The following is a 27,343-nucleotide window of genomic DNA, read 5'->3' as shown; positions in this document are numbered from 1 at the left end:
ATGTCATCAAAGGAAAGAGAAGACAATGAATGTTGCATTGTTCTCAATGATGGGCACAAAATGCCAGTAATAGCATTGGGGACATTAGCTCCCAGCATGGTAAGTAAACATGTTGTAATCTTTACTCAATTTTGCTGCAATTCACCAATTGAGTTCCTAACTTACAATATCAAATTTAAAATAAGGCAGAGGGTGGAGGGGGGAGAAATGTACAAATGAGATCTGTAATATTACATGGTATAAATGCACAAAATACAGTGTTAAACTATACCTATACTATTCCTTAGTGATCCTATCAATTTGAAAATGATGAGTCAGACATAACCTCTTTATAAAAGATGGATAATTATTTTGTATATTACAGAAAATAATGAAAGAAATAATTAAAGTATAACTAAAGGCAATTTTGTTTTTAGTTTTGGATAGAGTGGAGAGAGATTAGAATGATTGACAGTTTTTATTGCTATCTCTGCCCCCATAGGGCTTCATGTACACGAGCAGCTCCTAAACTCAACTTCATAAAAGCCTGTGTGTCCATGTATACATAGGCTTTTAGCAGAGTTTAGGATCTGCTGCGTTTAGGTGAGGTTAAACCGCCTTCCCCTAAGCGCGGAAGCATCGTATTCAGGATAGGGTCATTTTGACTGCCGACCACAGGAAAATACAAAATGCAGTAAAACGCGGCAACCATGGTACTGCGTTTTTGCTTTGACTGGCATTTTCCCATGGCGGGTGGTCAGGGTAGACTCGTGTACATGAAACCTTAGAGAGATTCACTCTCTCTATTTGTCCGATTTAAAAGTGAAGATAAAAGCAAATCCCAAATTTTGGGTTGTCCCCAGAAAAGTAATAGAGGGGAGATCTGCCAATGGGGACCCTAGTTCTGGTGCCCTGGGGGTACCCAAGGATTATCTTTAATTTGCAGGGATTTCCTCTCACTTCTTGTTGGCTATGGGACAGGATGTGAAGGGAAATCTCTGCAATGGGGCACAGATGGCGAAAAAAAAGCTGGCAAGGGTTATAATCCTCCCTTGTGTAGCACCCTCCTAGGCAGCTAGGGGGAGCTAGATTCTAATTAATAGATGGAGCTGAGTAACAGCCCAGGTGTGATATACAGAGGTCAAATTGCGTTCAGGGGCTGAGGGGCTCTGCAGACCAGTTCTCTAAGACTTCCCCCTGCTGTGGAACTTTGGAGAAAGATCTAGAAGCAGTGGCCAAAGGTGAGCAGTGACTGATCTGCACTTTTGAAGGATCCTGGCCAATTCCCAACAGGAGGCTTGGCATGGGACCAGGACAGCCCTTAAAAGTGAGAGAGCCTGCTCAGCAGCAGGAGAGTTTGGGCGGAAGATGGAGAGAAAGTGAGGCTGGTGAGCAGGAGCCTGGGATGGGACCCAGATGGAGAGGGGCTCACCTACAGGCAGAGGATCTTGGAGGGAGAAAAGCTCAGGACTTCACCGGCCTCCAGAGGGAGGAGCATCTGTGCAGCAGGGAATGAGCAGCCCAGCGAGAAGGCCTGGTAGAAGCCACCAACCCTCCAGCAGCACTGGAGAATGACTGAGTGAGTAAACCTGCACCCCCTGGACCAGTAAGGGGAAAGAGGCACTCTGGTGGGAAACTGGATTAGCTTTTTATCCAGGACTGTGCTGCACTTGCTCTATCCAAAATAAAAAAAAACTTTGCCTATAGTAGTACTTTAAGCTAAAATTGATTTGTTAAATAAAGTTCTTCCAATTAATCCAGTTTATTTAAAGGTTGCAACATCTTTTTTTAGATTTGACTTAAAAAGACAGCTTATCTGTTTGGCAGGATCAATCCTATTGGTTTTAAACTAATCATTACCTTTGTCTCTATGGTCCAGCACCCCCAAGGTTACTCACTGGCTCTAGCATCTTCTTACCAGCTACTTCCTGGTGCCAGTCTTTGGCCATCTTGAATGATTCGTGTGGGATGACATCACTTCCACCCATGTGGAAGTGCCGTGGTAGTTCATTCAAGCTTCCTGTCAGAATATCTGCTTGCTCGAACATGCCGTATGCAAGCAGATATTCTGACAGATCTGCAGGAGACCTGCATGGCATCAGCGATCTACTGATCGCTGGTGCAATGCTTTCCAGGCTCCTGCAGACAAAAATAATAAATGCACTTTTTGTTACCTGCAAAGAAAATGTGCATTTATTATTTTTGTCAAAAAGGTGAACTTATCCTTTAAATCAAAAGATGCTGAGCTTCAGGGGTGACAGAGCCACCCACAAAGAGAATTTTGCTGGTTCCTGAGAAGCTGGCTAAAATTTGCATAGTTTAACAAATTGATTTTTGTCTGAAAATCTGATTTTTAGAGATTCGGACGTATGCAAATTTACAAATGCACATAGGAACGAATGTAAATGAATCCTGAAAAATAGTCTGAAATCAATGAATGATATTGTTTCATTCGGTTGAAATCACATGATTCTAAGTATTTCAGGCCCATAGGGAATTGAATTGAATTTTCAAATTTGTTGGATAATTCAGATTCAAGTAAATTTGTGATTTAAACTGAATTTTTAATTATCTCAGTCAGTCAGTTTAGTTCCACAATCTAATACAATTCTTAGGTTTTAAAAAATTTGGGGCTGCCAAATTTTGCATTATTTATTCCATTGCTCCTGAAAATATTGAATTCTCCTGAATAACTTAGGTATATAAATAACGAATCCACCCAAAATATTGGATTCAAAAGCTAACATATAGCAATTTTCTGTAAAAAATGCAAATCCACCTGGACCAAATTATATACAAACCGAATATCGAATATAACAAAAAGAATTCCAAAAATCAATCGGTTCAACATAATGAATGAATGCATCTGAAAGGAAACAAAAGGTGTGCACATGTCTATCCAGAACTCTGATTGTATAGTACAAATAAAGGCCAATATAAAAAGATTTCTATTTAATCAGTTTGCATAAATCTGTTTCATGATCAGTGCAATGTATGGAAAAAGGGCTTTTATGAATCTGGATGAAGGTTTGGGTTTTACATGTGTTATTGTCTGCACCTGCAGAGCCTTCTACATTGGAAAGACAAACTGTATGAACATCTACAGAATGTGATACACAAACTTATGATTTTAGATGATACTTTGTATTTAAACATGATGGACAAATAAATTTGTTAAGAATTAGGTTGACTGAAATAATTTTTGCTAACACTAGAGAAGGAAATTTTGACAATAAAACTCTCTAGCAAGAAACCTGCATGGTAAAAAAAATTTACGGCAACAAGATAATATGCTTTTTAAAGTTTTGCCTTGCTATAAATTTTAACTGAAATTGAAAGGAAATCTCCTCAAAGTGCAAGGAATTTCCCTTTTAGACAGTTTTCTGTTCCAGCTCAAAGATTTCCTGTTGCAGTGACAACTGTAAAATTTGGGATTTCTTATCACTTTCTGTCATGATTACAATGGTCACCAGGACAAACAGAGATGGAGAGTATCTACAGGAGGAACTCAGACATTAAGGTAAACCTACCCAAGGTTTTAATCCTATCCAAATCTAAAATAAAGATTTTGATGATGGACTTTGCATGGATTAAAAAGGGGGAAAGCCATCACCAGTTACAGTATAATATAGTGCAGTTTTGCACAGGACTAGAATTCTGAATTTAAGTACACTGACGTTATGCGGCTCTTCTAAGACACTTGCTTATGTGCTTCTTACTGCACAGAGGAGAGGCTGTGACGACTAGCCATGATCCCAAGGTCTTACTTCAAACAGTGCATATTGAAAGCTTAAAAGTTTAGTTTTCCTTAAATGCTGACCTAATGGGCCCCTCTCTAACCCTAGGCTACATAGCAGCTACATGGGCTGCTATGGCTAACGTTTTGCCACTCACTCTGCCTAGAATGCCAGACCTTAATGAAATCATGGCATTAAAGCAAAAAATGAGGGAAGACTGGGAATAGTTACTTTCCTGCCGCCCACATCCTCCAGAACACCGCTCTGTTCACAAGAAATTCTCCTCTGAAGTCCACAGGGAAACTGACACCTCTGGAAGTGTCGGTCTCCTGGATCAACCACTGCACTTAGAGTTTCTCCTCTCCAATCTCCACATTACTAAAATTTATCTATTTATTATTTATTTCAGGTACTTACAGTCATGGCCGAAATTGTTGGCACCCTTGATATTTCTCCAGGAAATCATGTATTTCTCACGAAACGTATTGCATTAACACATGTTTTGCTATACACATGTTTATTCCCTTTGTGTGTATTGGGACAAAACAAAAAAAGGGAGGAGAGAAAGCAAATTCGACATAATGTCACACAAACCTCCAAAAATGGGCTGGACAAAAGTATTGGCACCCTTTCACAACTGCGGATAAATAAGAATGTTACAAGCATGTGATGCTCCTGTAAACTCACCTGGGGCAAGTAACAGGTGTGGGCAATATAGAAATCACACCTGAAAGCAGATAAAAAGGAGAGACGTTCACTTAACCTTTGCATTGTGTGTCTGTCTGTGCCACACTAAGCATGGACAACAGAAAGAGGAGACGAGAACTGTCTGAGGACCTGAGAACCAAAATTGTGGCAAAATATCAACAATCTCAAGGTTACAAGTCCATCTCCAGAGAACTAGATTTGCCTTTGTCCACAGTGCGCAACATTATCAAGAAGTTTGCAACCCATGGCACTGTAGCTAATCTCCCTGGTCGTGGACGGATGAGGAAAATTGATGAAAGATTGCAACGCAGAATAGTCCGGATGGTGGATAAGCAGCCCCAAACATGTTCCAAAGACATTCAAGCTGTCCTGCAGGCTCAGGGAGCATCAGTGTCAGCGCGAACTATCCGTCGACATTTAAATGAAATGAAACGCTATGGCAGGAGACCCAGGAGGACCCCACTGCTGACACAGAGACATAAAAAAGCAAGACTACAGTTTGCCAAAATGTACTTGAGTAAGCCAAAAGCCTTCTGGGAAAACGTCTTGTGGACAGATGAGACCAAGATAGAGCTTTTCGGTAAAGCACATCATTCTACTGTTTACCGAAAACGGAATGAGGCCTACAAAGAACAAAACACAGTACCTACGGTAAAATATGGTGGAGGTTCAATGATGTTTTGGGGTTGTTTTGCTGCCTCTGGCACTGGGTGCCTTGACTGTGTGCAAGGCATCATGAAATCTGAGGATTACCAAAGGATTTTGGGTCGCACTGTAGGGCCCAGTGTCAGAAAGCTGGGTTTGCGTCCAAGATCCTGGGTCTTCCAGCAGGACAATGACCCCAAACATACGTCAAAAAGCACTCAGAAATGGATGGCAAAGAAGCGCTGGAGAGTTCTGAAGTGGCCAGCAATGAGCCCAGATCTAAATCCCATTGAACACCTGTGGAGAGATCTTAAAATTGCTGTTGGGAAAAGGTGTCCTTCCAATAAGAGAGACCTGGAGCTGTTTGCAAAGGAAGAGTGGTCCAAAATTCCGGGTGAGAGGTGTCAGAAGCTTATTGATGGTTATAGGAAGCGACTGATTTCAGTTATGTTTTCCAAAGGGTGTGCAACCAAATATTAAGTTAAGGGTGCCAATACTTTTGTCCAGCCCATTTTTGGGGTTTTGTGTGACATTATGTCATATTTGCTTTTCTGCCTCTGTTTTATATTTGTTCCAATACATACAAAGGGAATAAACATGTGTATAGCAAAACATGTGTTAATGCAATACCTTTTTTGTGTGAAATACTTGATTTTCAGGAAAAATATCAAGGGTGCCAACAATTTCGGCCATGACTGTATATAGCACCGTCCATTTACGCAGTGCTTTACATATATATATATATATATATATATATATATATATATATATATAGGACATTCACATCAGTCCCTAACCCTCAAGGGACGTACAATCTAAGGTCCCTAACTCACAATCATACATACACTTACTAGGGACAATTTAGACAGGAGCCAATCAAATTACCAGCATGTCTTTGGAGTGTGGGAGGAAACCGGAGTACCCGGAGGAAACCCATGCAGGCACATGGAGAACACGCAAACTCCAGGGAGGAGGTGCTGTGGCTGGGATTCAAATCGACAACCCTAGTACTGCCAGCGGAAGTGCTAACCATTTAGCCACTGTGCTGCCCACTAAAAGGCACGGTAATGGTGTGGAGGTTAGAAGGAGGAACCACTGAGGACTTTGAAGGGTCCAGGAGGACAACACTCCTAATTTTCAGCAAATGGGAAGGCACAGTGAAGGTGTTTGTGTAGTTTTTAAGGGTTCAGTGGGCTTAAAATGGTTCCCGAGGAATACAGAAGCCCCTTTAACCTATTCTGGACCTGTTCTTGGGTCACACAACCTCACTATTCTAATTTTTAATGTTTTCTTTAAATAGCAGGACCAGTACCCAAACCAGTAGCAAAAAAGAAAAGTAAAACAAAAAAATTACCACATCAGTACGGAAATAACGCTCAAGTAAAAAAGAAAAAGAACACTAAGTGAAACAGACTAAATTACCCCAAATACTCCCCCTTCCCCAAAAAGAGTATATATAGTACACTGGTGGAAATTTGTATAATTAATGTATACCTAGTAGCAGTTAGTCAATTAACTTGGACATAACCTGCAAATTTTCTTTAACATAGTTCTGTAATGTTGAATTTTCGTTAACATGACAGAACAAGTACAATTTAATGTGGCTAACAACTATTAGCTATACAATGACCTGGATACATTTACAAAAATATGAAAGAATATCAAAGATGAATTTTAAATATAGAAACAATAATAATTAAAGTTCTTATTAAAAATCAAGAAAAGTCTCCCTCAAAACAAGAGTGTCCTGCTGGGGTCGTATAGTAGCACTCTAGGTCAGTCTCCCACTTCTGATCCTCCCCAACAGTTTCCTTTTATAATTTTTAACTAACACTATAGATACTTAAATTCATCAGCATGGCTAGAAAGGAAAAGAAATATCTAATCCAATTGAGACACATGGAATAAAAATCCTTGTAAGAGTTGCATGTTTTAGATTCTTATTAAAGACTGGATACAAAAAAATGCATGCTAATTATACTGATTTTTCTTCACAGATTTCAGAGGAATTGCTTGCAAAAAAAGGTCAGGCAAAGCCTAGTAACATCCCAAGTCAGGTACAGTTAAAAAAAATTACAAACAACCAAAAATTTCCCAGCACACTTACCAGCTATCCTGCAACCAAACCAAATTGGCCATGTGTAACAGTTTGCGTTAAAACAAAGGTTTTTTTTACATTTGCAAATATATGTGAAAGCTACAGTGCCTCGCCAAGGCTCCTCTGTATACTCCGGTCCTGACTCTTTACTTTGAGTCTCCAGTTTGAAGAACATATAGCAGTGGATAAATTAATGGCAGGTTTTCCTGGAGGTAGCCCACTCCTCACTAAAGGCACAGAGACACACCAGACACTCAGCACGAGCACAATGGCACCTGAAGGTATCATATGTGTTCCTGCGTCAAATTAACCAACAGGCTGTACAGAGAAGCATTGGCGAGGAAACTGCCCTAATCTACAACTAACCTTTACAACAAGGTGCACATAGAAGGGGCTTTGCACATTACAAACAACAGAAAATTTCCCAGCATACTTACCATCTAGCCTGCAACCAAACCAATTTGGCCCCATCTAACAGGCTACATTAAAACAGAGGTTTTAGTTGCACACTTTTGCAAATATATGTGAAAGCCAAAGTGCCAAATTCCAGCTATTTGTCAAAATGAAAAAATGATGTGTGGTTTGCAAAACAGAGATGTCATGTGACCAGTATCAGCCAATCAGGTATTAGCTGTTCTGTTTTTGTAAGATAAAAGCATAGATAAAACAGAATCTGGAATCTGATTCAATCTTCGTTTTCCATCCTTATTCTAGGCTCTCTTCAATGCAGTGAAAGAAGCCACAAAGACAGCTTTGGACATTGGTTACCGTCATGTGGACTGCGCTTACAGCTATATGGCTGAGGAGGCAGTTGGACAGGCTTTTCGGGACAAGATAGCTGAAGGGGCCATGAAAAGGGAAGATCTGTTCTATACAAGCAAGGTATGATAGCTTGTTTTATTATAATTTCTGAATATAGAAATGGGTGGATCAAGCCTGACTTCAGATTCTGTATGTGATGGTAATAGATACTATATATATATATATATATATATATATATATATATATATATAATAATCTTTGTTTTACAAATAAACATCTAATGCATATCAAAGTGATATAAGAGCACTATGGGTTAGCTAAGCAGACAGCTCACCAGCAGATGTTTCATATCAGAGTGTTTTAAAATGACTCCCCCTCAGGAGGTTGCAGGAGTCCCTGCTCAGCTTCTTTTGCTTGTGTGTAAATTTCAGCTCAAGCTACTGAGGTCTGTTTTTTCAATAGAAGCTAAGGAAAGTACTATTTACTTTACAGAAATGAAAAAGGGAAATATATATATATTATAATGACCACAACAATATCATGCCCCAGCCACATCACATGTGTCTTTCGCTAATAAAGCAAACCTTCATAACTTGTCACATGGTAAATACACTAAAAAACAATTCCCAAGGGGTTTATCCATATAAAAAAATTCATGTATTTTCAGACTTTGGATGACAAAAATATCTTTTCAATCCTGAAGAATATTATAGCTCAGGAAGACACAGGTTGATTTACTAAAGACAAATTGACTGTGCACTTTGCAAAGTGCATTTACTCCAGACCTTAGTAAATGAGGTAAAGCTCAACTTTGCAAAGAATACCCAATCACGTGCAAGGAAATGAAAAAAAACGGAATTTTTGCTTGCACATGATTGGATGATGGAAGTAGCAGAGTTTCAGATCATTTACCAAGCTCTGGAGCAATTGCACTTACGGAGTGCAACTGCAATTTGCAAAGTGCACAGTCTATCTGCCTTTAGTAAATCATCCCCACGGAGTAGATTTAAAGTAAACCTAAACCTAGCTTTGGTGACATTTAGTTTTCTAAAGAAATCTATGTCATAAACACTTTTTTTATCTTCATAAAATACTGTTTTCAACACTTTCCTATTTCAGTGCTGCTAATCTCCTCCAACCTTTTTCAGCCACTTCCTGTCCGTATGCACTTACTTCACCATCAGCTGTACATCATTGCATCATGTGCCAGTAGTCTCCACCTGGGGCACACGTGACAGGGTGACAAACCAGGAGCACAATTGGAAGGTAGTTGTCACTTTGTAACATGAAGTCCCTAAACAAGGACCTTTATGGCAGGGTCAACAGAGATTGTTTTTTATAAAACTATAAAATTAAAACAATTGAAAAAAGCTTTTACTGTTATATTAACTAACTCAAGGTCTATTAAACGTTACTGGTGAGTTTACATTTAATTTACAGTTTTTCATCTTTTGGAAACTATACAGCCATGTAAACACGATACAGTTTCCAGCAGAATTAAAAGTCTTTACATTTTGACTTTTTCATTTTTGCTTTTGTATCATTTTCTGCAGCTATGGGGCACCTTCCACCGGCCTGACCTTGTCCATACCACTGTAGAAAAGGCTCTTGCTTCTGTTCAGTTGGATTACATTGACCTGTTCATCATCCACCATCCTGTATCTTTAAAGGTATACTCCATTCAAATTTGACTATAATGAACTATGGGGACTGTCTGACCTGTGGCCATGTTGACTGTTTTTGGGCTTATGGTAATGGGCAAATGCAGCTTGCTTTCAGGTGCATTCAGTCTAAATTTGACATTAGCTTTAGGGTTCATGTACACGGGACGTTTGGAAAACACTTCTGAATGATGGAAACTGACTACTGGAAAACGTAGGTTAAAAAACATCTGTTTTGCCGTGTTTGCATACCGCGTTTATGCGCGTTTGCGTTTAGAAGCGTTTTTAAAAGATAACCTCAGGAGACCTTCCAAAATGCCCAGAATGCATTGAAAAACAGTAAAAAAATAATTATTTCAGACATTTTGAGAGAAATAGAGAGAGCAGAAGCAGAGAGAGCAGTATGTGTTGAGATTACCTATCTTTTCTGGTTGTATTGACTATGGATCCCATCATGATCATAATGTTCTACCATTTTTTCCTTCACGCAAAACCTGGAACTGACTGCGCTGGTGTACTAGGTCCATTTGAGTACCTGGAAAACGCTTTGCATGCATTAAAAAAACAACTGTAAACTCAACTGCCTGTAAACGACATAGTGTACATGGACACATAGGAAAACATTAGGGAGAGTTCAGGGGCTGCTGAAAAAAATGCAGAAAAGCTCCTGAACGTCAGTTTATCAGCTGCAGTGTACATGAGCCCTTAGACTGCTCTGAGTTTATTTCAGATTCATTGACAGGTGCATTTGACCTACTGTTGACCTCCTCTGACTTGCTGTTGACTTGCTTCTTAGCTGCTTCACTTGTATGGAGAGATAAGTAGTTCTCATGCAAACAAAAGCCTGTTGTCCTTACAGAGCTTCCCTGTGTATTATCCATGTATTAACCAATTTCCCTAGCTGTGGTAACAGAAGACCTTTGTAAAATGTAGCACCAGGGCCCTGTGACTTTTCATATGGCCCCTGTACTGTCACGAAGATATTTTAGAAATCTGAGGGATAAATGGAGATCTATTTGTTTATTCATTCCATTAACTGTTATGATCTTTTTTTACTAAGCCTGGAGAGGACCTATTCCCCACTGATGAGAATGGTACAGCCTTGTTTGAACACGTTGACCTCCGAAAGACCTGGGAGGTAAGTCAAAATCTGGGGTTACTGGGATACAAAATAAAATACCCTGATGAGTGTGGTTTATTCGTTGATGGCCCTTAAATATACCCTGTTGGGTCTCTAAAAGAATCAAACTAGCAGGTCCTTTCGATAGGAATGTCATTCAACATTACTGGGAGTGTTAAATGTCTGTGTCTCCACCACACACTATTTTTCCATCCTTTGACCCCTATGTCTCTACATGGATAGCCATATTGTAGGTGTCAGTGGAGGGAGCCAACAGGCATCTGTCACTCCTGGAAGTGTTGAATGCTGAAGAGGCTTGGGGAGGCTACAACGCTGGACAACGTAACAAGTCATGCTTTTTACAATACAAAACTGGCATAATTCTTCCAAAACAGAACATTTAGAGGTAGAAGGTTTTATTATTGTCTCACACCATGACCCATCTAAGGTGATTAGTAGCTATGTACAAGTTGTCAGTCTTGTGAAAAAAATTTTGTCACGCCTTTGATAAATAAAGAAATAGGAAAACAAACATTTGTCAAAACCTCAGAATGGATGACCTGTGACATAAATAAGTCAGTTACCCCTGAGGTGTTTTCACTCTTTCTCCAGGCAATGAAGCAATGCAAGGATGCTGGTTTGGTCAAATCTATTGGCGTATCCAACTTTAACCAACAGCAGCTGAAACTTATCCTGAATAAACCAGGGTTGAAATACAAGCCTGTCTGCAATCAGGTAAAGAGATTTTTTTTCAGTTTGTAAAGCCACAGCTTTAAAAGTGAGAAAAATACATTTATTTTAGGAACCGCAGAGAATAAAAGGTAAAGTGCATTAATCCAGAGTTATCAAATTTCTTTGCTCTAACCTATTATGAGAGTCCTCAAAAATCCTGGTGGATTTTATATTTATTTTATATTATGAGTAATGTAATTGGAGGAGCTGGAATACACAAAGGTGGGGGGAACTCATAGTTGGGGCTGGAACAGAGCTGGGAATGATAGCAGTGAGATCTCAGTGTTAAAATATCCAAGACCTATAAGAAGGAGTACTAACCCTTACATACACTAACCCTGTATGTTTCAGAAGCACTGGTGGTGGGATCCTGGCACTCCTCTCTGTCCAAAAACTGAACATCACAGGAGGAGGGGCATCCATCAAAATGGCTTCATAATTAACTGTATACCTCCCAACAGTCCCAGATTGGCTGGGACTGTCCTACCTTTTCAGCTTAGTTTTGCTGTCCCATGTACAGGGGCTGTGTCCAGCAAAGGCTCGTCCCTTGTCCATTGTGCCCCCCTGTGTGTTACACTCTTTTCTGCAAACAGGTAACAGGAATTTTATTCAGAGAAAAGACATAGAGTATAATCATTGATGCAGTTACAAACCTGTAAACACTGCCATCTACAGGCTGAAAAATATATCTGTAGTTGTTGCACACAAAATACATGAACATTGTATTCTAACACCCCCACTCAACAACTACTTCATATATTAGTTCCATTTTGGATCTCAGTTCTATAAATCTGTTTTGAAAGTGTCCATTTCTGCAGTTCACTAAGAGATATCATCTCTTCATCAGCGGCTCTGATCCACTTTTGTTTCTTATGGGCTGGAAGTTTTTGCATCTCATCCCATGAATCTGGCTCTGGTTTAAATGCTACACAATTAACGTAGGACAGATGTTTGACTGGGATGCCTTTATTGCTTCTGGTGGATTTCCTGATTGAAGCCTCTTGTGGCCTGGTTTCTTCATTTACAATATTTGGATTATCTGTATTAATTTCTATTTCCTGGTCACTTTGTTGCTCAGCTTCATGTGACACTGATGATGAATTTCCCTCAGTTTGAAGCGTTTGTGTTAGTTCATGAAATATTGCACACACTGAAGTTTCATCGACAATTACACTTCTACTGATGGTTACCTTGTTTGTATCTTGATGTAGAAATCTATATCCCTTTTGCGATTCACTTTACCCCACAAGTACACCTTCCTTTGCACAAGCATCCCATTTTGTATGTTTTTCTTTTGGGATGTGCACATAGGCTTTGCTTTCATACATTTTTAGATGGTTGAATTTCAGTGCCTTTCCATTCCACAGTTCATATGGAATTTTCTCAGGTGGTTTTCCTAATAGTCGATTTTGTGGTTGGTACAGTGGATATAAAAAGTCTACACACCCCTGTAAAATGTCAGGTTTCTGTGACAAAGATAAATAATATCAGAGCTTTTTCCACCTTTAATGGAACCTATAAACTGTACAACTCAGTCGAACAACAAACTGAAATATTTTAAGTGGAGGGAAGTAAAAATAAAGTAAAAGTAAAAAACTAAAATAATATGGTTGCATAAGTGTGCACACCCTTAAACTAATACTTTGTTGAAGCACCTTTTGATTTTATTCCAGCACTCAGTCTTTTGGGTATAAGTCTATCAGCATGGCACATCTTGACTTGGCAGTATTTGCCTACCCTTCCTTGGAAAAACACTCCAAATCTGTCAGATTGTGAGGACATCTGTACACAGCCCTCTGCAGATCACCCCACAGATTTTCGATCGGATTCAGCTCTGGGCTCTGGCTGGGCCATTCCAAAACTTTAATCTTCTTCTGGTGAAGCCATTCCTTTGTTTACTTGGATGTATGTTTTGGGTTGTTGTCATGCTGAAAAATAAAGTGCCTCTTTATGTTCAGCTTTCTAGCAGAAGCCTGAAGGTTTTGTGCCAATATTGACTGGTACAGTGCATCCAGAAAGTATTCACATTGCTTAACTTTTGCCACATTTTGTTATGTTACAGCCTTATTCCAAAATGGATTAAATTATTTTTTTTCCTCAACATTCTGCAAACAATACCCCATAATGACAATGTGAAAGAAGTTCATTTTGAAATCTTTGCAATTTATTAAAAATAAAAAATGAGAAAACCACATGTACATAAGTATTCAGAGCCTTTGCTCAATACTTTGTTGAAGCCCCTTTAACACCAATTACAGCCTCAAGTTGTTGTGAGTATGATGCTACAAGCTTGGCACACCTATTTTTGGGCAATTTCTCTCATTTTTCTTTGCAGTAGCTCCATCAGGTTGGATGGGGAGTGTCGGTGGACAGCCATTTTCAGATCTCTCCAGAGATGATCAATTGGGTTTAAGTCTGGGCTCTGGCTGGGCCACTCCAGCACATTCACAGAGTTGGCACTCCCCGAGGGCCCGGGGTCAGTAGGGGCCCCATGAGATGTCCCTGGTACCTTTCATAGGCTTTTCTGGGTGTGGTTTGAGTGTGGGCAAGGACACAGGGGCCCCATGATCCCCTATTGCCCGGGGGCCCCATGAGTTGTCAGTCCGCCCCTGCTGTGGAACCTTATATAGACAGGTTTATGTCTTTCCTAATCATGTCCAGTCAACTGAATTTCCCACATGTGGACTCCAATCAAGTTGTGAAAACATCTCAAGGATGATCAGTGGGAACAGGATACACCAGAGCTCAATTTTGAGTGTAATGGCAAAGACTGTGAATACTTATGTACATGTGTTTTTTTTCGGTTTTTATTTTTAATAAATTGTAAAGATTTCAAAACAAACTTTTTCACGTTGTCATTATGGGGTATTGTTTGTAGAATGTTGAGGAAAAAAATGAATGTAATCCATTTTGGAATAAGGCTGTAACATAACAAAATGTGGCAAAAGTTAAGCACTGTGAATACTTTCTGGATGCACTGTATTTGAAACTGTTCATAATTCCCTCTACCTTGACTAAGGCCCCAGTTCCAGCTGAAGAAAAACAGCCCCAAAGCATGATGCTGCCACTACCATGCTTCACTGTGGATATGGTGTTCTTTTGGTGATGTGCAGTGTTGTTTTTGCGCCAAACATATCTTTTGTAATTATGACCAAAAAGTTCAACCTTGGTTTCATCAAACCATAACACATTTTCCCACATGCTTTTGGGAGACTTCAGATGTGTTTTTGCAAAATTTAACTGGGCTTGGATGTTTTTCTTCGTAAGAAAAGGCTTCCGTCTTGCCACTCTACCCCGTAGCCCAGACATTTGAAGAATATGAGAGATTGTTGTCACATGTACCACACAGCCAGTACTTTAACCACTTGCTCTCCTGAAGATTTACCTCCCTTCCTGAACCGGCCATTTTGTACGTTACAGCACTGCATTACTTTAACTGACAATTGCACGGTCATGCAACACTGCACTCAAATGAAATGTATGTCCTTTTTTCTCATGAATTGAGCTTTCTTTTGGTGGTATTTGACTGCCTGTGTAATTTTTATTTTTTGCGCTATAAAAAAAAACAATATTTTTGTCATAAATTTGGAGCAAAATTTATTCTGCTACATGTCTTTGCTAACAAAAATCCCAATACATGTAAATTAATTGGTTTATGTGAAAGTTTACAACTGGCGGCATAGATACTGGAAATTTTTTTTTTTACTAGTAATGGTGGTGATCAGCGACTTATAGCAGGACTGCGGTGGACATTCTGACACTGGGAGGAACTGATTTGGTGTCACTGACATCCCCAGCGACACCAATACAGTAATCAGCGCTAAAAAAAGCACTGACACTGAACTAATGGCACTTGGAAGGAAGGGGTTAACATGAGGGTTGATCAAAGGGTTAACTGTGTGCAGGGAGTGTTTTACTGGGGGGCGGTGTCAGTGTGCTTTACTGTAATCACACTGCTCTGGATGGCTGTGCTGTGTTCCCTACCCGGAAATGCAAAATCACATACATATACGTGATTTTGCGCACCCCTGCCACCCTGTAGCAGTATATATGTTGCTGTAGGGCTCTTGACAGCCTCCCAGACCAGTTTTCTTATTGTCTTTTCTTCAGTTTTGGAGGGACATCCAGTTCTTTGTAATGTCACTGTTGCGCCATATTTTTTCCACTTGATGGTGACTATCTTCACTGTGTTCCATGGTATATCTAATGCCTTGGAAAATCTGTGTACCCTTCTCCTGACTGATACCGTTTAACAATGAGATCCCTGTGATGCTTTGGAAGCTCTCTGTGGACCATGGCTTTTGCTGTAGGATGCAACTAAGAAAATGTCAGGAAAGACCTACTAGAACAGCTGGGGTTAATCAGAGGCACTTTAAACGATGGCAGGTGTGTACTGACTCCTATTTAACCTGATTTTGAATGTGATTGCTTAATTTACCCTCCCCTCTAAAAAAATTTCAGTTTGTTTTTCAATTGAGTTGTACAGTTTATAGGTCACTTTAAAGGTGGAAAAAGTTCTGAAATTATTTATCTTTGTCTCATTTTTTTACATCACAGGAACCTGACATTTTAACATACATCCACTGTATATCTGCATAAAACAGCATGATTCTTCCCCTCTCATATAATGTACGACTCATTCTTTCTGCAACCCAGTTTTGTTCTGGGTTGTATGGTACAGCAGTTTGAAATATTATGCTGTGCTTTCTGAGAATTGCCTGTGTGTAATTATATGTATATTCGGTTCTATTGTCTATGCGCAATACACTTGACATTCTGACAAGTTTGTTGCTTACTTGAGCCAAATACTGTTCAAGTTTCTCTGATACTTCACTTTTGTTGTGTAACAGATATAGGACTCCATTCACTAAAGCAGATTACATGCAGTATTTGGGTGTCTGCACACATTTTCCATAAATATCGATCCTGTAATTGTCGATTCACTATGCTGCTTTGCGGTATTTACTATTAGCGGCCAAGTAAGCAGCCGATCAGACTGATCTGTGTCTGATCGGCTGCATTGGAGACCAGAGGAGAGATTTGGGGTTTCATAGAACCCAAATTTCTCCAAAAAGAGGACTTGTCATGGCCCATGCTTTCACAAGGGATGGTGTTCAACCCTAGTGAAAAGAAAAAGTTGCTAAAAAAATTAAAGAGACAGCGAAAAAAAAGTTTCAAATAAAATAAACCAATAAATCTACTGATGCCAACAATGAGGCATAATTACCCCCTGCACTGGGGCATCTGTTTGGGCAAATGTTGCCCTTTTTTTGTTGGTTACTATACTTTTTTCATCTAGCACGAACAATGGCTTGGTGTTTGCTACCCAATTTGATCTGAGGTATTCTCGGACCGGTTGCTTCCTCCCCAGTGCTCAGAAAATCTCCCTTTGTGTATCCAATCACTACTGATCTTCATGTACAGCAGGTGCTGCCATTGAACAGAGTGCTATCATCGACTGGCATTGTTGCTCAGGTTTTCCACTTTCCCTGAAGAAGTGGGTCACATTCCATGAAATGCGTTGGATCTTTTGATTGTTTATCCAGTTTTGTATTCAATTTTATGGAAAAGAAATTTTGTTTTCTAGTGGAATTACCACCCGTCTTAAATTACACCCAATGGTCCATCATTTGGGTAGTCTATATTAATTTAGTTATTTCCACTAATTATCAACATTTTTCACACCTTTCATGTCTGTAATCGTTTTACCAGTTTGATGATGATTAATTCTTTTGATGGTATCAATAGGGTTTTAGGACTCTTGCCCGTGACGTTCTCACGTCCCGAGCCAGAGTCTTGTGTCATAATAAAATATGCTCTATTTTTGTTTATGCATCTTTATACCCATAATGGTATGGTACCTTAAAAGCCCCATTATTTTCTCCTACTAAAGTAGCACAATTCCTTCCATCAATGACATCAATGATAGGGCACAATTTCTCCCAATGAGACTAACAAAGCCGAAGGTTCTTTACCGTAATGCATTGTATGCATTAAAGTGCTATTAAAGATCCTGATTTAAATAAACAAACATGTCATTCTTTCCTGCTCTGTTAATAGATTTGCACGGAGCAGCCCTGATCCTCCTTTTCTTGGGTCCCCCGGCGGTGCTCCAGGCCCCTCCACGCTGCTGGGTGCTCATGTGTGCTTGCTCCTGAGCCTCCTCTGTATGCCTACTACTAGACATACAAAGAGCGGTTTAGCCCCACTCTCTACTCTCTCCTTGCTGGCTGTGATTGACAACAGCGAGAGACAATGGCTTCCACTGCTGTGTCTCAGCCAATGAGGAGGCAGAGACCTGGGAGAGCTACTGCTCTTGTGCACATTGCTAAATCGTGATCAGGCGCAGGTGAGTATAAGAGGGGAATGAGGGGGGAACTGCACACTGAAGGTTTTTTACCTTTGTGTATAGAATGCTCCAGTTTTGATCATTTCTCCCTGATGTTCAGGAGGGTACATGGGTATCATTTGTTTTCTGTTGGAAAGATCCCAAACCTGACCACCTAAGTGGTGAATTTGTAAAATTTGAGGGACATCCTCAAATATTGTATTATATAATTCTAGGACCTTTTCTTTTGTCACTGCCAGGTGGAATGTCACCCCTACCTCACCCAAAATAAACTGCTGGAATTTTGTAAAGCTAATGACATTGCGATTACAGCATACGGAGTCCTGGGATCACCAACCACTGGGCAGTGGTGAGTGAAATGGTTATATTTTTACTGGTCCTTAAGCAGTGACTCTGCCGCAGTTGTGCTTTTCTGCTTGTGAGGCTGTTCACTGTAGTTCATTACACCTGATTAGTGATGGGCAGAACACCCCCCGGTTTGGTTTGCGGTAAAACATTCAAACGGACCAAAAGTTCGCCACGAACATCAAACCTAATGCAAGTCTATGGGAGTTGAACTTGCAAATTCAAAAGTGCCCATTTTGAAAGCTTATATGCAAGGTATTGGCCATAAAAGTGGAATAGGGACTTGGGTATTGCCCTGAGGGACATGAATCAGTGAATAAATGTTTTTCAAAAAGTACCGATTTTAAAGGGGCAGTCATTTTTCATTGCTTAAAATAAAAAAAAATTGAAAACATCCTTTTGAATATAATGTCTGGGGGGTCCCCTTAAACTACCTGCAAAGCTGCATATCTGTACAAGATATAGAACTTGCTGCAACAGGACTGACATTTTTTTTTTTAAATGACATGTTTATTAAAAAAAACAAAACAAAAAGCAGCATGGGGTCCCCCTCAATCTATACCAGATTTGGTTTTTTTTTTATGTATTTTTTGCTTATATTATTTTTTTAAATTATTATTCTTTATTTAATTGTTTAGTTTTTTTCGTGGAGAGTATTCTTCCCTCTGCCTTATATAGTTGGTGGTGCCTGAACTCTTCACAGTTACTATTGCTGGGCACAGGAATGGGAATGGGCCCTGCAGTTAAAAATTGTTAACAATTAGAGAAAAATGGTGAAAATTTTAAAATAGATGCACATGTCAACCAGGTGCAGAAAAATTGGGCCTCAAGTGCCCTGTCCATGATTCCACGCAGCGTGTGCTCCAGCAGGAAGACTAGAGGGACTTTGCCACTTAATTTTTCTGTGTGGGATGGGATTTTGGTGCTTGGGTGCAATATGCTTGTGCTTGGTGCACTATAAACTGTTTTTTATTTATTTTTTTTTGCTCTTATAACACTGCACAAGGCCACTCCTATAACACACACTATGCAATTAAATAGTGTGGGGTGTGGGTTAGCCCCTGAGCCATGATTGGCCAAATTCAACAAGACTTTGGCCAATCATGGCTCTTCCTGACCTGTGGTCAGGTGCAGTGCTTTGGCCAATCACAAAGCATGTTTTAAATTGTTTGGGCATGCGGGCGAACTTCCCTCCGAAAGCCCTTACTATTCGAGTGTTCAGCGCACATACAAACGGCCAATCTTTGAGTTGAACTTAGGTTCGACTCAAACCGTCAGCTACTCTACAGCTGATGATAGAAGAATTCATGGGGAATTAAATTGTATCAAAGCCCAGGAACAAAAATGTAACATATTGCAGCTTACCGGTCCTTTGATATGGTGGCTGCATTAGTTTACTAATTACAGGCTATTTGTTTCACTTTATTTTCACCTGGTGATTCTGCCAGTTACACACTGCCTTTCCGAGGGTGACAGTGCTCACTTGTTACAGTATATCTATGAAGGAGCAGCATTGTCTCCCCTCAGCTGCACTCCAGATTTCAAAAACAACCAGCCCCTACCATTTCTCATCTCCATAAATAATACTACAATTTTATTCTTGGGTTTAGCTAACCTATAAGCATTGCTTTGTCCCTCTCAAAATGAATAAAAACATTTGGACAGAGTACATCTTTCAAAAACAGCAAAAACAGTGTATGCATTATTGTTTTATAGGGTGGATCAAAGCTGCCCACCTATTCTTAAAGATGCCACCCTGATCTCGATCGGAGAGAAATATAAAAAGACTGTGGCCCAAGTGTCCATCCGATATATAATTCAGAGGCGATGCAGCGCTGTGGTCAAGAGCTTCAACCCCAAACGTATGAAGCAGAATCTCCAGGTAAAGCTCTACTATTCATTAAAAGATAGTAATGCTTTAAAGATATCTTTGCAAATATTAGGTTTTAATACACAGTAGCCAGATCGAACAACCTTAGTACTGTAGGGAATGCTAGTTTAAAGAGATACAATATATTTTAAGTGAACAAGCATATTTAATTATTACATTTACAACATTTTATTTTAAGTAATTTTGTACTGTGACTTTACCAATACATACATGATTTCTCTTTTATTTCATTGTGTTCGGTAAAGATCCCTCTAAAAATTGGCCACTAGAGAGAGCAAGCACTCAAGGGGGTTTATTTACTAAAGCTGGAGAGTGCAAAATCTATCTCACTTCTGCATAGAGACCAAGCAGCTTTCAGGTTTTATTGCCAAAGCTTAATCGAACAAGCTGAGGTTAGAAGCTGATTGGATACCTTGCACAGCTGCACCGGATTCTGAGTGAACCAGTTTTAATAAATCTACCCCAATGTGTAATTACTTAGCTTTCCTTTTTAACGACCGTTGAAACAGTGAGGGAGATTTACTAAATCTGGTGCAGCTGTGCATGGTATCCAATCAGCTTCTAACTTCAGCTTGTTCAATTGAGCTTTGGCAATAAAACCTGGAAGCTGATCGGTTTATATGCAGAGCTGCACCAGATTTTTGCACTATCCACTTTTATTAAATAACCCCAAAATCCTCAGCCACACAGGGCTGTTTTCTTTGGCCAACTCATAGACTTGCATTGTGAGATGGAGCAGTAAAGCCCAACCATCACATTGCATTGCAAATGTGAATTCCCCTATGTACAAATACAACTTATACTTATAATACGGTTATTTAAAAAGTTTAAGAAATTCTGATAACATCCTTTATATCATGCTGATGCTGATCTAGTACTCTGCCAATATGGAACATTAAAGTTAATGCCAGGTTCAGCACTGAATAGGTGTTGGTTTAGGTGTAAAACTCAGTGCAGGGAGGTATGTGGACCTACAAAAGGGACCTGGTGCAGCCAAACAAGACACATGTGTGTACAGGAACACTATAAGGTGGATTTCATAGCTATTTGCTCAGTGAAATTACATGCAAAATTGTTTCTGTTTGATGGGGGCAAAAAAAAAAATGTTATCAAGCTATATTCTGTGCTTTTTGTTAGTAAATTGTTTACATTTTAAATGTAATATACTACATTTAACCACTAGATGGGACTAAGGTGTCCGTTTTTGAAACTGTAGAGAGCTTCCTGTCCATTCACAAGCTGAAGTATAGTAAACATAGTTTACTACACTTCAGTTATGAATAGACAGTCAGTGATTTATAGCAATCACTGACTCTCCATTCAGAAAAGGAAGGGGCCAGTAAATGACACGATCTCTGAATGTTCTTCCTGTAACTGCTGAATGCGTGCTTCTCCTCTTCTCCTTCCTGCAAGCATTCAGCAGCTGCAGGAGGAAAATGAAGAGATTGATCCCTCTATATGCAGTCGCCCCGCTGTCCCTCCTATCCAGGTGTACAGGGGGGTCTCATGGGCCATCTGCAGCATGGGGCCAAGTTGCAATTGTGATCCCTGTAGGTACGTCCCTGGCTTTGGCTTTTCCCAGGCACTATTAATTGCAATTTTGCGTTGAACTTTCATATATAGAATGGCGCTTTTACACTCTATACACATTCTACAGTGAGGAACAGAAGTATTTGAACACCCAGCGATTTTGCAAGTTCTCCCACTTAGAAATCATGGAGGGGTCTGAAATTCACATTGTAGGTGCATTCCCACTCTGAGAGACAGAATTTAAAAAAAAATTCAGGAAAACACATTGTATGATTTTTAAAGAATTTATTTGTCTTGCACTGCTGAACATAAGTATTTGAACACCTGAGAAAATCTGCAATTACAGAGGTCAAACGTTTCCTGTAGTTCTTGACCAGGCTTGCACACACTGCAACAGGGATTTTGGCCCACTTCTCCACACAGATCTCCTCTAGATCTGTCAGGTTTCGGGGCTGTCGCTGAGCAACACGGAATTTCAGCTCCCTCCAAAGATGTTCTATTGGATTTAGGTCTGGAGACTGGCTAGGCCACTCCAGAACCTTGATATGCTTCTTACGGAGCCACTCCTTGGTTATCCTGGCTGTGTGCTTCGGGTCGTTGTCATGTTGGAAGACCCAGCCACAACCCATCTTCAATGCTCTGACTGAGGGAAGGAGGTTGTTGTTCAAAATCTCACAATAAATGGCCCCATTCATCCTCTCCTTAATACAGTGCAGTCGTCCTGTCCCTTTCACAGAAAAGCACCCCCAAAGCATGATGTTACCACCCCCATGCTTCACAGTAGGGATGGTGTTCTTGGGATGCAACTCATCCTTCTTTTTCCTCCAACCACGACGAGTGAAGTTTAGACCAAAACGTTCCACTTTGATCTCATCCGACCACATGACTTTCTCCCATGCCTCCTCTGGATCATCCAGATGGTCATTGGCAAACTTCAGACGGGGCTGGACATGTGATGACTTGAGCAGGGGAACCTTCCGTGCAATGCATGATTTGAAACCATGACGGCGTAGTGTTCTACCGACAGTGACCTTTGAAACTGTGGTCTCGGCTCTCTTCATGTCTTTGACCAGCTCCTCCCTTGTAGTTCTGGGCTGATTCCTCACCTTTCTTATCATCCGTGATACCCCACGAGGTGAGATCTTGCATGGAGCCCCAGTCCGAGGGAGACTGACAGTCATCTTTAGCCTCTTCCGGTTTCTAACAATTGCTTCAACAGTTGATCTATTTTCACCAAGCTGCTTGGCAATTGCCCCGTAGCCCTCTCCAGCCTTGTGGAGGCCCACAATTTTGTCTCTGGTGTCTTTTGACAGCTCTTTGGTCTTGCCCAAGGTAGTAGTTGGCGTCTGACTGACTGTGGGGTAGACAGGTGTCTTTAAAGAGCTCAGACAGGTGCTACTAAGTTAGATTAATGAGTGGAGTAGAGGTGGACTTTTTAAAGGCACAGTAACAGGTCTTTGAGAGCCAGAATTCTTGCCGTTTCTTAGGTGTTCAAATACTTATGTTCAGCAGTGCAAGACAAATAAATTCTTTCAAAATCATACAATGTGATTTCCTGAATTTTTTTTTAAATTCTGTCTCTCAGAGTGGGAATGCACCTACAATGCGAATTTCAGACCCCTCCATGATTTCTAAGTGGGAGAACTTGCAAAATCGCAGGGTGTTCAAATACTTCTGTTCCTCACTGTATATTATGGTGTTATTGCGGTTGGTGTCTCTACCCTGTATAGTTGTCCTGGTGACCACTGTCTCTCAGACAGCTGCTACCAGAACAAGATGTAAGGGTACATCTTCCAATAAGGATGCCTGTTCTGGTTACAATCAGGGTGGGTTTCCCTTCATTTTGTAGGGATTTCTTCTCCCTTCCTGCTGCATCTATTTTACAGGAAGTGATGGAAAATGTCCCCAATAGGACGCAGACAGCAAACAAGAAATTTAACCATTCTCTACAGGCAAAAGGGTACAAGTTAATATATCTATTAGAAAAGGAAGAACAAGGACAAAAAAAAGGAAAATCATTGTATTATGATATATTTATATTGGTAGTTACCACTACATTTTTCTTCTAATAAGGTCTTTGACTTCAGCCTTAGTGAAGAGGACATGAAAGCCATTGACAACCTCAACCAAAATGTCCGTTACTGGAAAACTCCATGGTAAGCTCCAAAGCACCAATGCACAAAACACAATAATCAGTACCTACCAATCATAACAGATTACAATAAAATCTTATTGGCTTTTGACCCAAGTCATCACAGCCAATCAAAAGCCATCATTCAGCAGTTACTCCTACTTGGAGAGTGTTTGAATGAGTTATCCAAATTAGCGATATTGTTTGGGGCAGGGAGATTAAGATCAAGGGCTGCTCAACAGAAAAAGCACTATTTTTTGATTATCATTGTTACAATTACAGATAAGAGGGAGGTCCAGAGCTGCAGGGAAATGCTGTCTTAGAAGTAGGCCAATTTCAAATGGGGCCTAAAGTGTATGCAAATTAAAGGGTGCAACAATCATTCACAGGAGACCTATTAAGTTTGCAAAGCCCCAGTGTCCTTTAAAACAAATTATTTGAATTAGGGATGCACCAGTGCCAATACTGAGTATTTTCATGAGTATGAGTATTTGTGACAATGTTATACTCAAACCAATACTTTGAGGTGCAATTTGCATCCATACATTTTGCATTGACACAAATTACATGGATGTATTAGATGCATGGATGCAAACTGCACCGCAAAGAATAGCATGCGATTTGAACAGGAATGCTATTCCTGTCCAAATCGCATGCGGTTTCTCCACGGCTCCTGTGTAAAACGCAGACTTTTCATAGTTCACACAGGAGAGATGCAGAAAACCTCCGTGCACTGATCCTATGCCGAGCGGAGAATGGGAGAGAAGGGTGCCTGGTGTCGGCTATCAGGTGGAGGATGGAGGCAGATGCTCCGGATTCTCAGCTGTAGGAGAGGAGAGGAGAGAAAGATGTGGAGATTTGAAATTCCTGTGGCTTCCTCTCCTCTCCTTGCAGGGATGACAGTACAAGCCAGATGGCTTTTGATTGGTCAGCACCGTCAGAACCCATATAGCCCATACTATCGTCCCTGCACTGATAGGAGAGAAAGCCGAGGGGATTTCAAATCCTGTGGCTTCTCTCCTCTCCTACAGATGAGAATCCAGAGCATCTGCCACCATCCTCTGATGGCCAACACCAAGGTATACATCCCCACATGCCCTTCTCTCCAATTCTCCGCTCAGCATGGGATTAGTGTCATCCAGCACCGCTCCTGTGTGAACTCAAACTATGACAAGCCTGGGTTCACGCAGGAGCAGTGGGGAAATTGCATGCTATTTGGACAGGAATAGCATTCCTGTTCAATTTACATGCTATTCTTTGCGGTACAATTTGTATCCATACATTTTAAAATGACGCAGATCGCACTGCAGTGTATCGGCAAATACTTGACCGAAAGTATCTGTACTTGTACCTACCAATCAAAAAATAGTATCGGTGCATCCCTAATTTGAATAGATTTTTTTTTATCCAATTTTTGCATCGGCCACATGACCACTCATCCCTCTTCAATCCCACAGCTCAAAGAGCTGGAGGTGGAGCCTGAAAAAAATGCTCAGCGCTTCCAATAGCATCATACTCATACTAGAATCTTCCCAAGACATAATGGAATAAACTGAGTTTACTACGGCTTTAAACCAGAGTTTAGTGTCACTTCGTACCTGTCCTGGTGAATAGGTTGCTCCAGGCTTCTTTCATTTCTAGTCATGAGAGCAATTTGATCACCTAATCTTGGCTGAAAGAGATAACCCAAGTTTTGACCCACCCTCCACTCTAGCAAAGTTCATACACACACACACACACACTACACTGCTTAAATAAATAAAGGAACACTTTTTACTCAGAGTATAGCATCAAGTCAGTTAAACGCCTGGGATATTGATCTGGTCAATTAAGTAGCAGAGGGAGTTGTTAATGATGTTAATGAAATTAAGAACCGGTGCACTAGATGGGCAACAATGAGACGACTCCCAAAACAGGAATGGTTTTACAGGTGGAGGCCACTGACATTTTTGTCCCTATTCATCTTTTCTGACTGTTTTCCTCTAGTTTTGCATTTGCTATGATCAGTGTCACTACTGGTAGCATTAGGCGATACCTGGACCCTACAGAGGTTGCACAGGCAGTCCAGCTCCTCCAGGACGGCACATCAATACGTGCCATTGCCAGAAAGATTGCTGTGACTCCCAGCACAGTCTCAAGAGCATGGAGGAGATTCCAAGACCGGTATCTGCTCCTTTGTGCAAAGAGGAACAGGATGAGCACTGCCAGAGCCCTACAAAATGACCTCCAGCAGGCCACTGGTGTGAATGTCTGTGACCAAACAATCAGAAACAGACTTCATGAGGGTGGCCTGAGGGCCCAACGTCCTCTAGTGGGCCCTGTGCTCAGTTCCCGGCACCATAGAGCTCGATTGGCATTTGCTATTGAACTAGCAGGTCTGCCACTGGCACCCTGTGCTTTTTACAGATGAGAGCAGGTTCACCCTGAGCACATAACAGAAGTGAAAGGGTCTGGAGAAGCCGTGGAGAAAGTTATGCTGCCTGTAACATCGTTCAGCATGGCCGTTTTGGTGGTGGGTCAATGATGATCTGGGGAGGCATATCCATGGAGGGACGCACAGACCTCTACAGGCTAGACAATGGCACCCTGACTGCCATTAGGTATTGGGATGAAATCCTTGGACCCACTGTCAGACCCTATGCTGGTGCAGTGGGTCCTCGGTTCCTCCTGGTGCACGACAATGCCCGGCCTCATGTGGAGAGAGTATGCAGACAGTTCCTGGAGGATAAAGGAATTAATACCATTGAAAGGCCCCCATGCTCGCCTGACTTAAATCCAATAGAACACCTCTGGGATATCATGTTTCCAACACCACCGTGTTGCACCTCAGACTTTCCAGGAGCTTAGTGATGCCCTGATCCAGATCTGGGGGGAAATACCCCAGGACACTATCCGTCGTCTCATTAGGAGAATGCCCCGATGTTGTCAGGCATGCATACAAGCACATTGGGGCCATACAAACTACTGAGTACAATTTTGAGCTGCTGCAATCACATTTCAGCAAAATGGACTAGCCTGCTGCAGTCGTTTTTTCACTTTGATTTCCGGGGTGTCTTTGAATTCACTCCTCTGTAGGTTGATAATTTACATTTCCATCAAACGATGGGGCATCCTTACATTCCTAACACATTACCCACTCCATATCAGTATAGATATCCAGCATGATATTTTTCCCCATTGAGATATGATGTGTTTTCAAAGTGTTCCTTTAATTTATTGTGAGATTTTTATATATATATATATATATATATATATATATATATACTGTATATATAGTAATGATTATGGTTTCTATTGGTAGCTATTTTTCATAATGTAGCTTTCTCCACTTAAAGTATGATGGAAAATCTTGTTTGTGCTTCATCATCATGGCCATTTCCAATCTGTGTTTTTCTGGTGTAGGTGGGAGAGTCACCCAGAGTATCCTTTTAAGAATGGAGACTAAACACAAGCCAACAACAATAAGAACTGTATATATCATGATCTGTGCTAATCCTTCAGGGGACACTCAACTAACAAATTCATCATGGGTGATCAGGAGTCCTTCTGCTATTTCTACTTGTTACTTTCCCCCCCGGGTTTTTTTATGATCATTTTTACAATTAAGAACACATTAATAAAGATTTTACATGCATTGCACTATGAATCGCTCAC

General features: G+C 40.6%; 1 protein-coding gene across 1 annotated transcript; it reads left to right on the top strand.

Annotated features, from left to right (window-relative positions):
• LOC149449337 (aldo-keto reductase family 1 member C3-like) lies at nt 1-27,269 on the top strand. The gene is made up of 9 exons (XM_089693357.1): nt 1-99; nt 7,882-8,049; nt 9,484-9,600; nt 10,652-10,729; nt 11,324-11,446; nt 18,032-18,141; nt 19,854-20,019; nt 23,632-23,714; nt 27,092-27,269. The coding sequence occupies exons 1-9, from the start codon at nt 1-3 to the stop codon at nt 27,132-27,134; spliced, it is 987 nt and encodes a 328-aa protein (XP_089549483.1). The 3' UTR covers nt 27,135-27,269.
• Nucleotides 27,270-27,343: the final 74 nt, after the last annotated feature.

Source organism: Staurois parvus, unplaced genomic scaffold (genome assembly GCF_062004578.1).
Source record: "Staurois parvus isolate SC_StPar_1 unplaced genomic scaffold, SC_StPar_1.0 ptg000629l, whole genome shotgun sequence".
NCBI classification, from domain to species: Eukaryota; Metazoa; Chordata; class Amphibia; order Anura; family Ranidae; genus Staurois; species Staurois parvus.
This window is presented reverse-complemented; position numbering and strand designations above follow the sequence as displayed.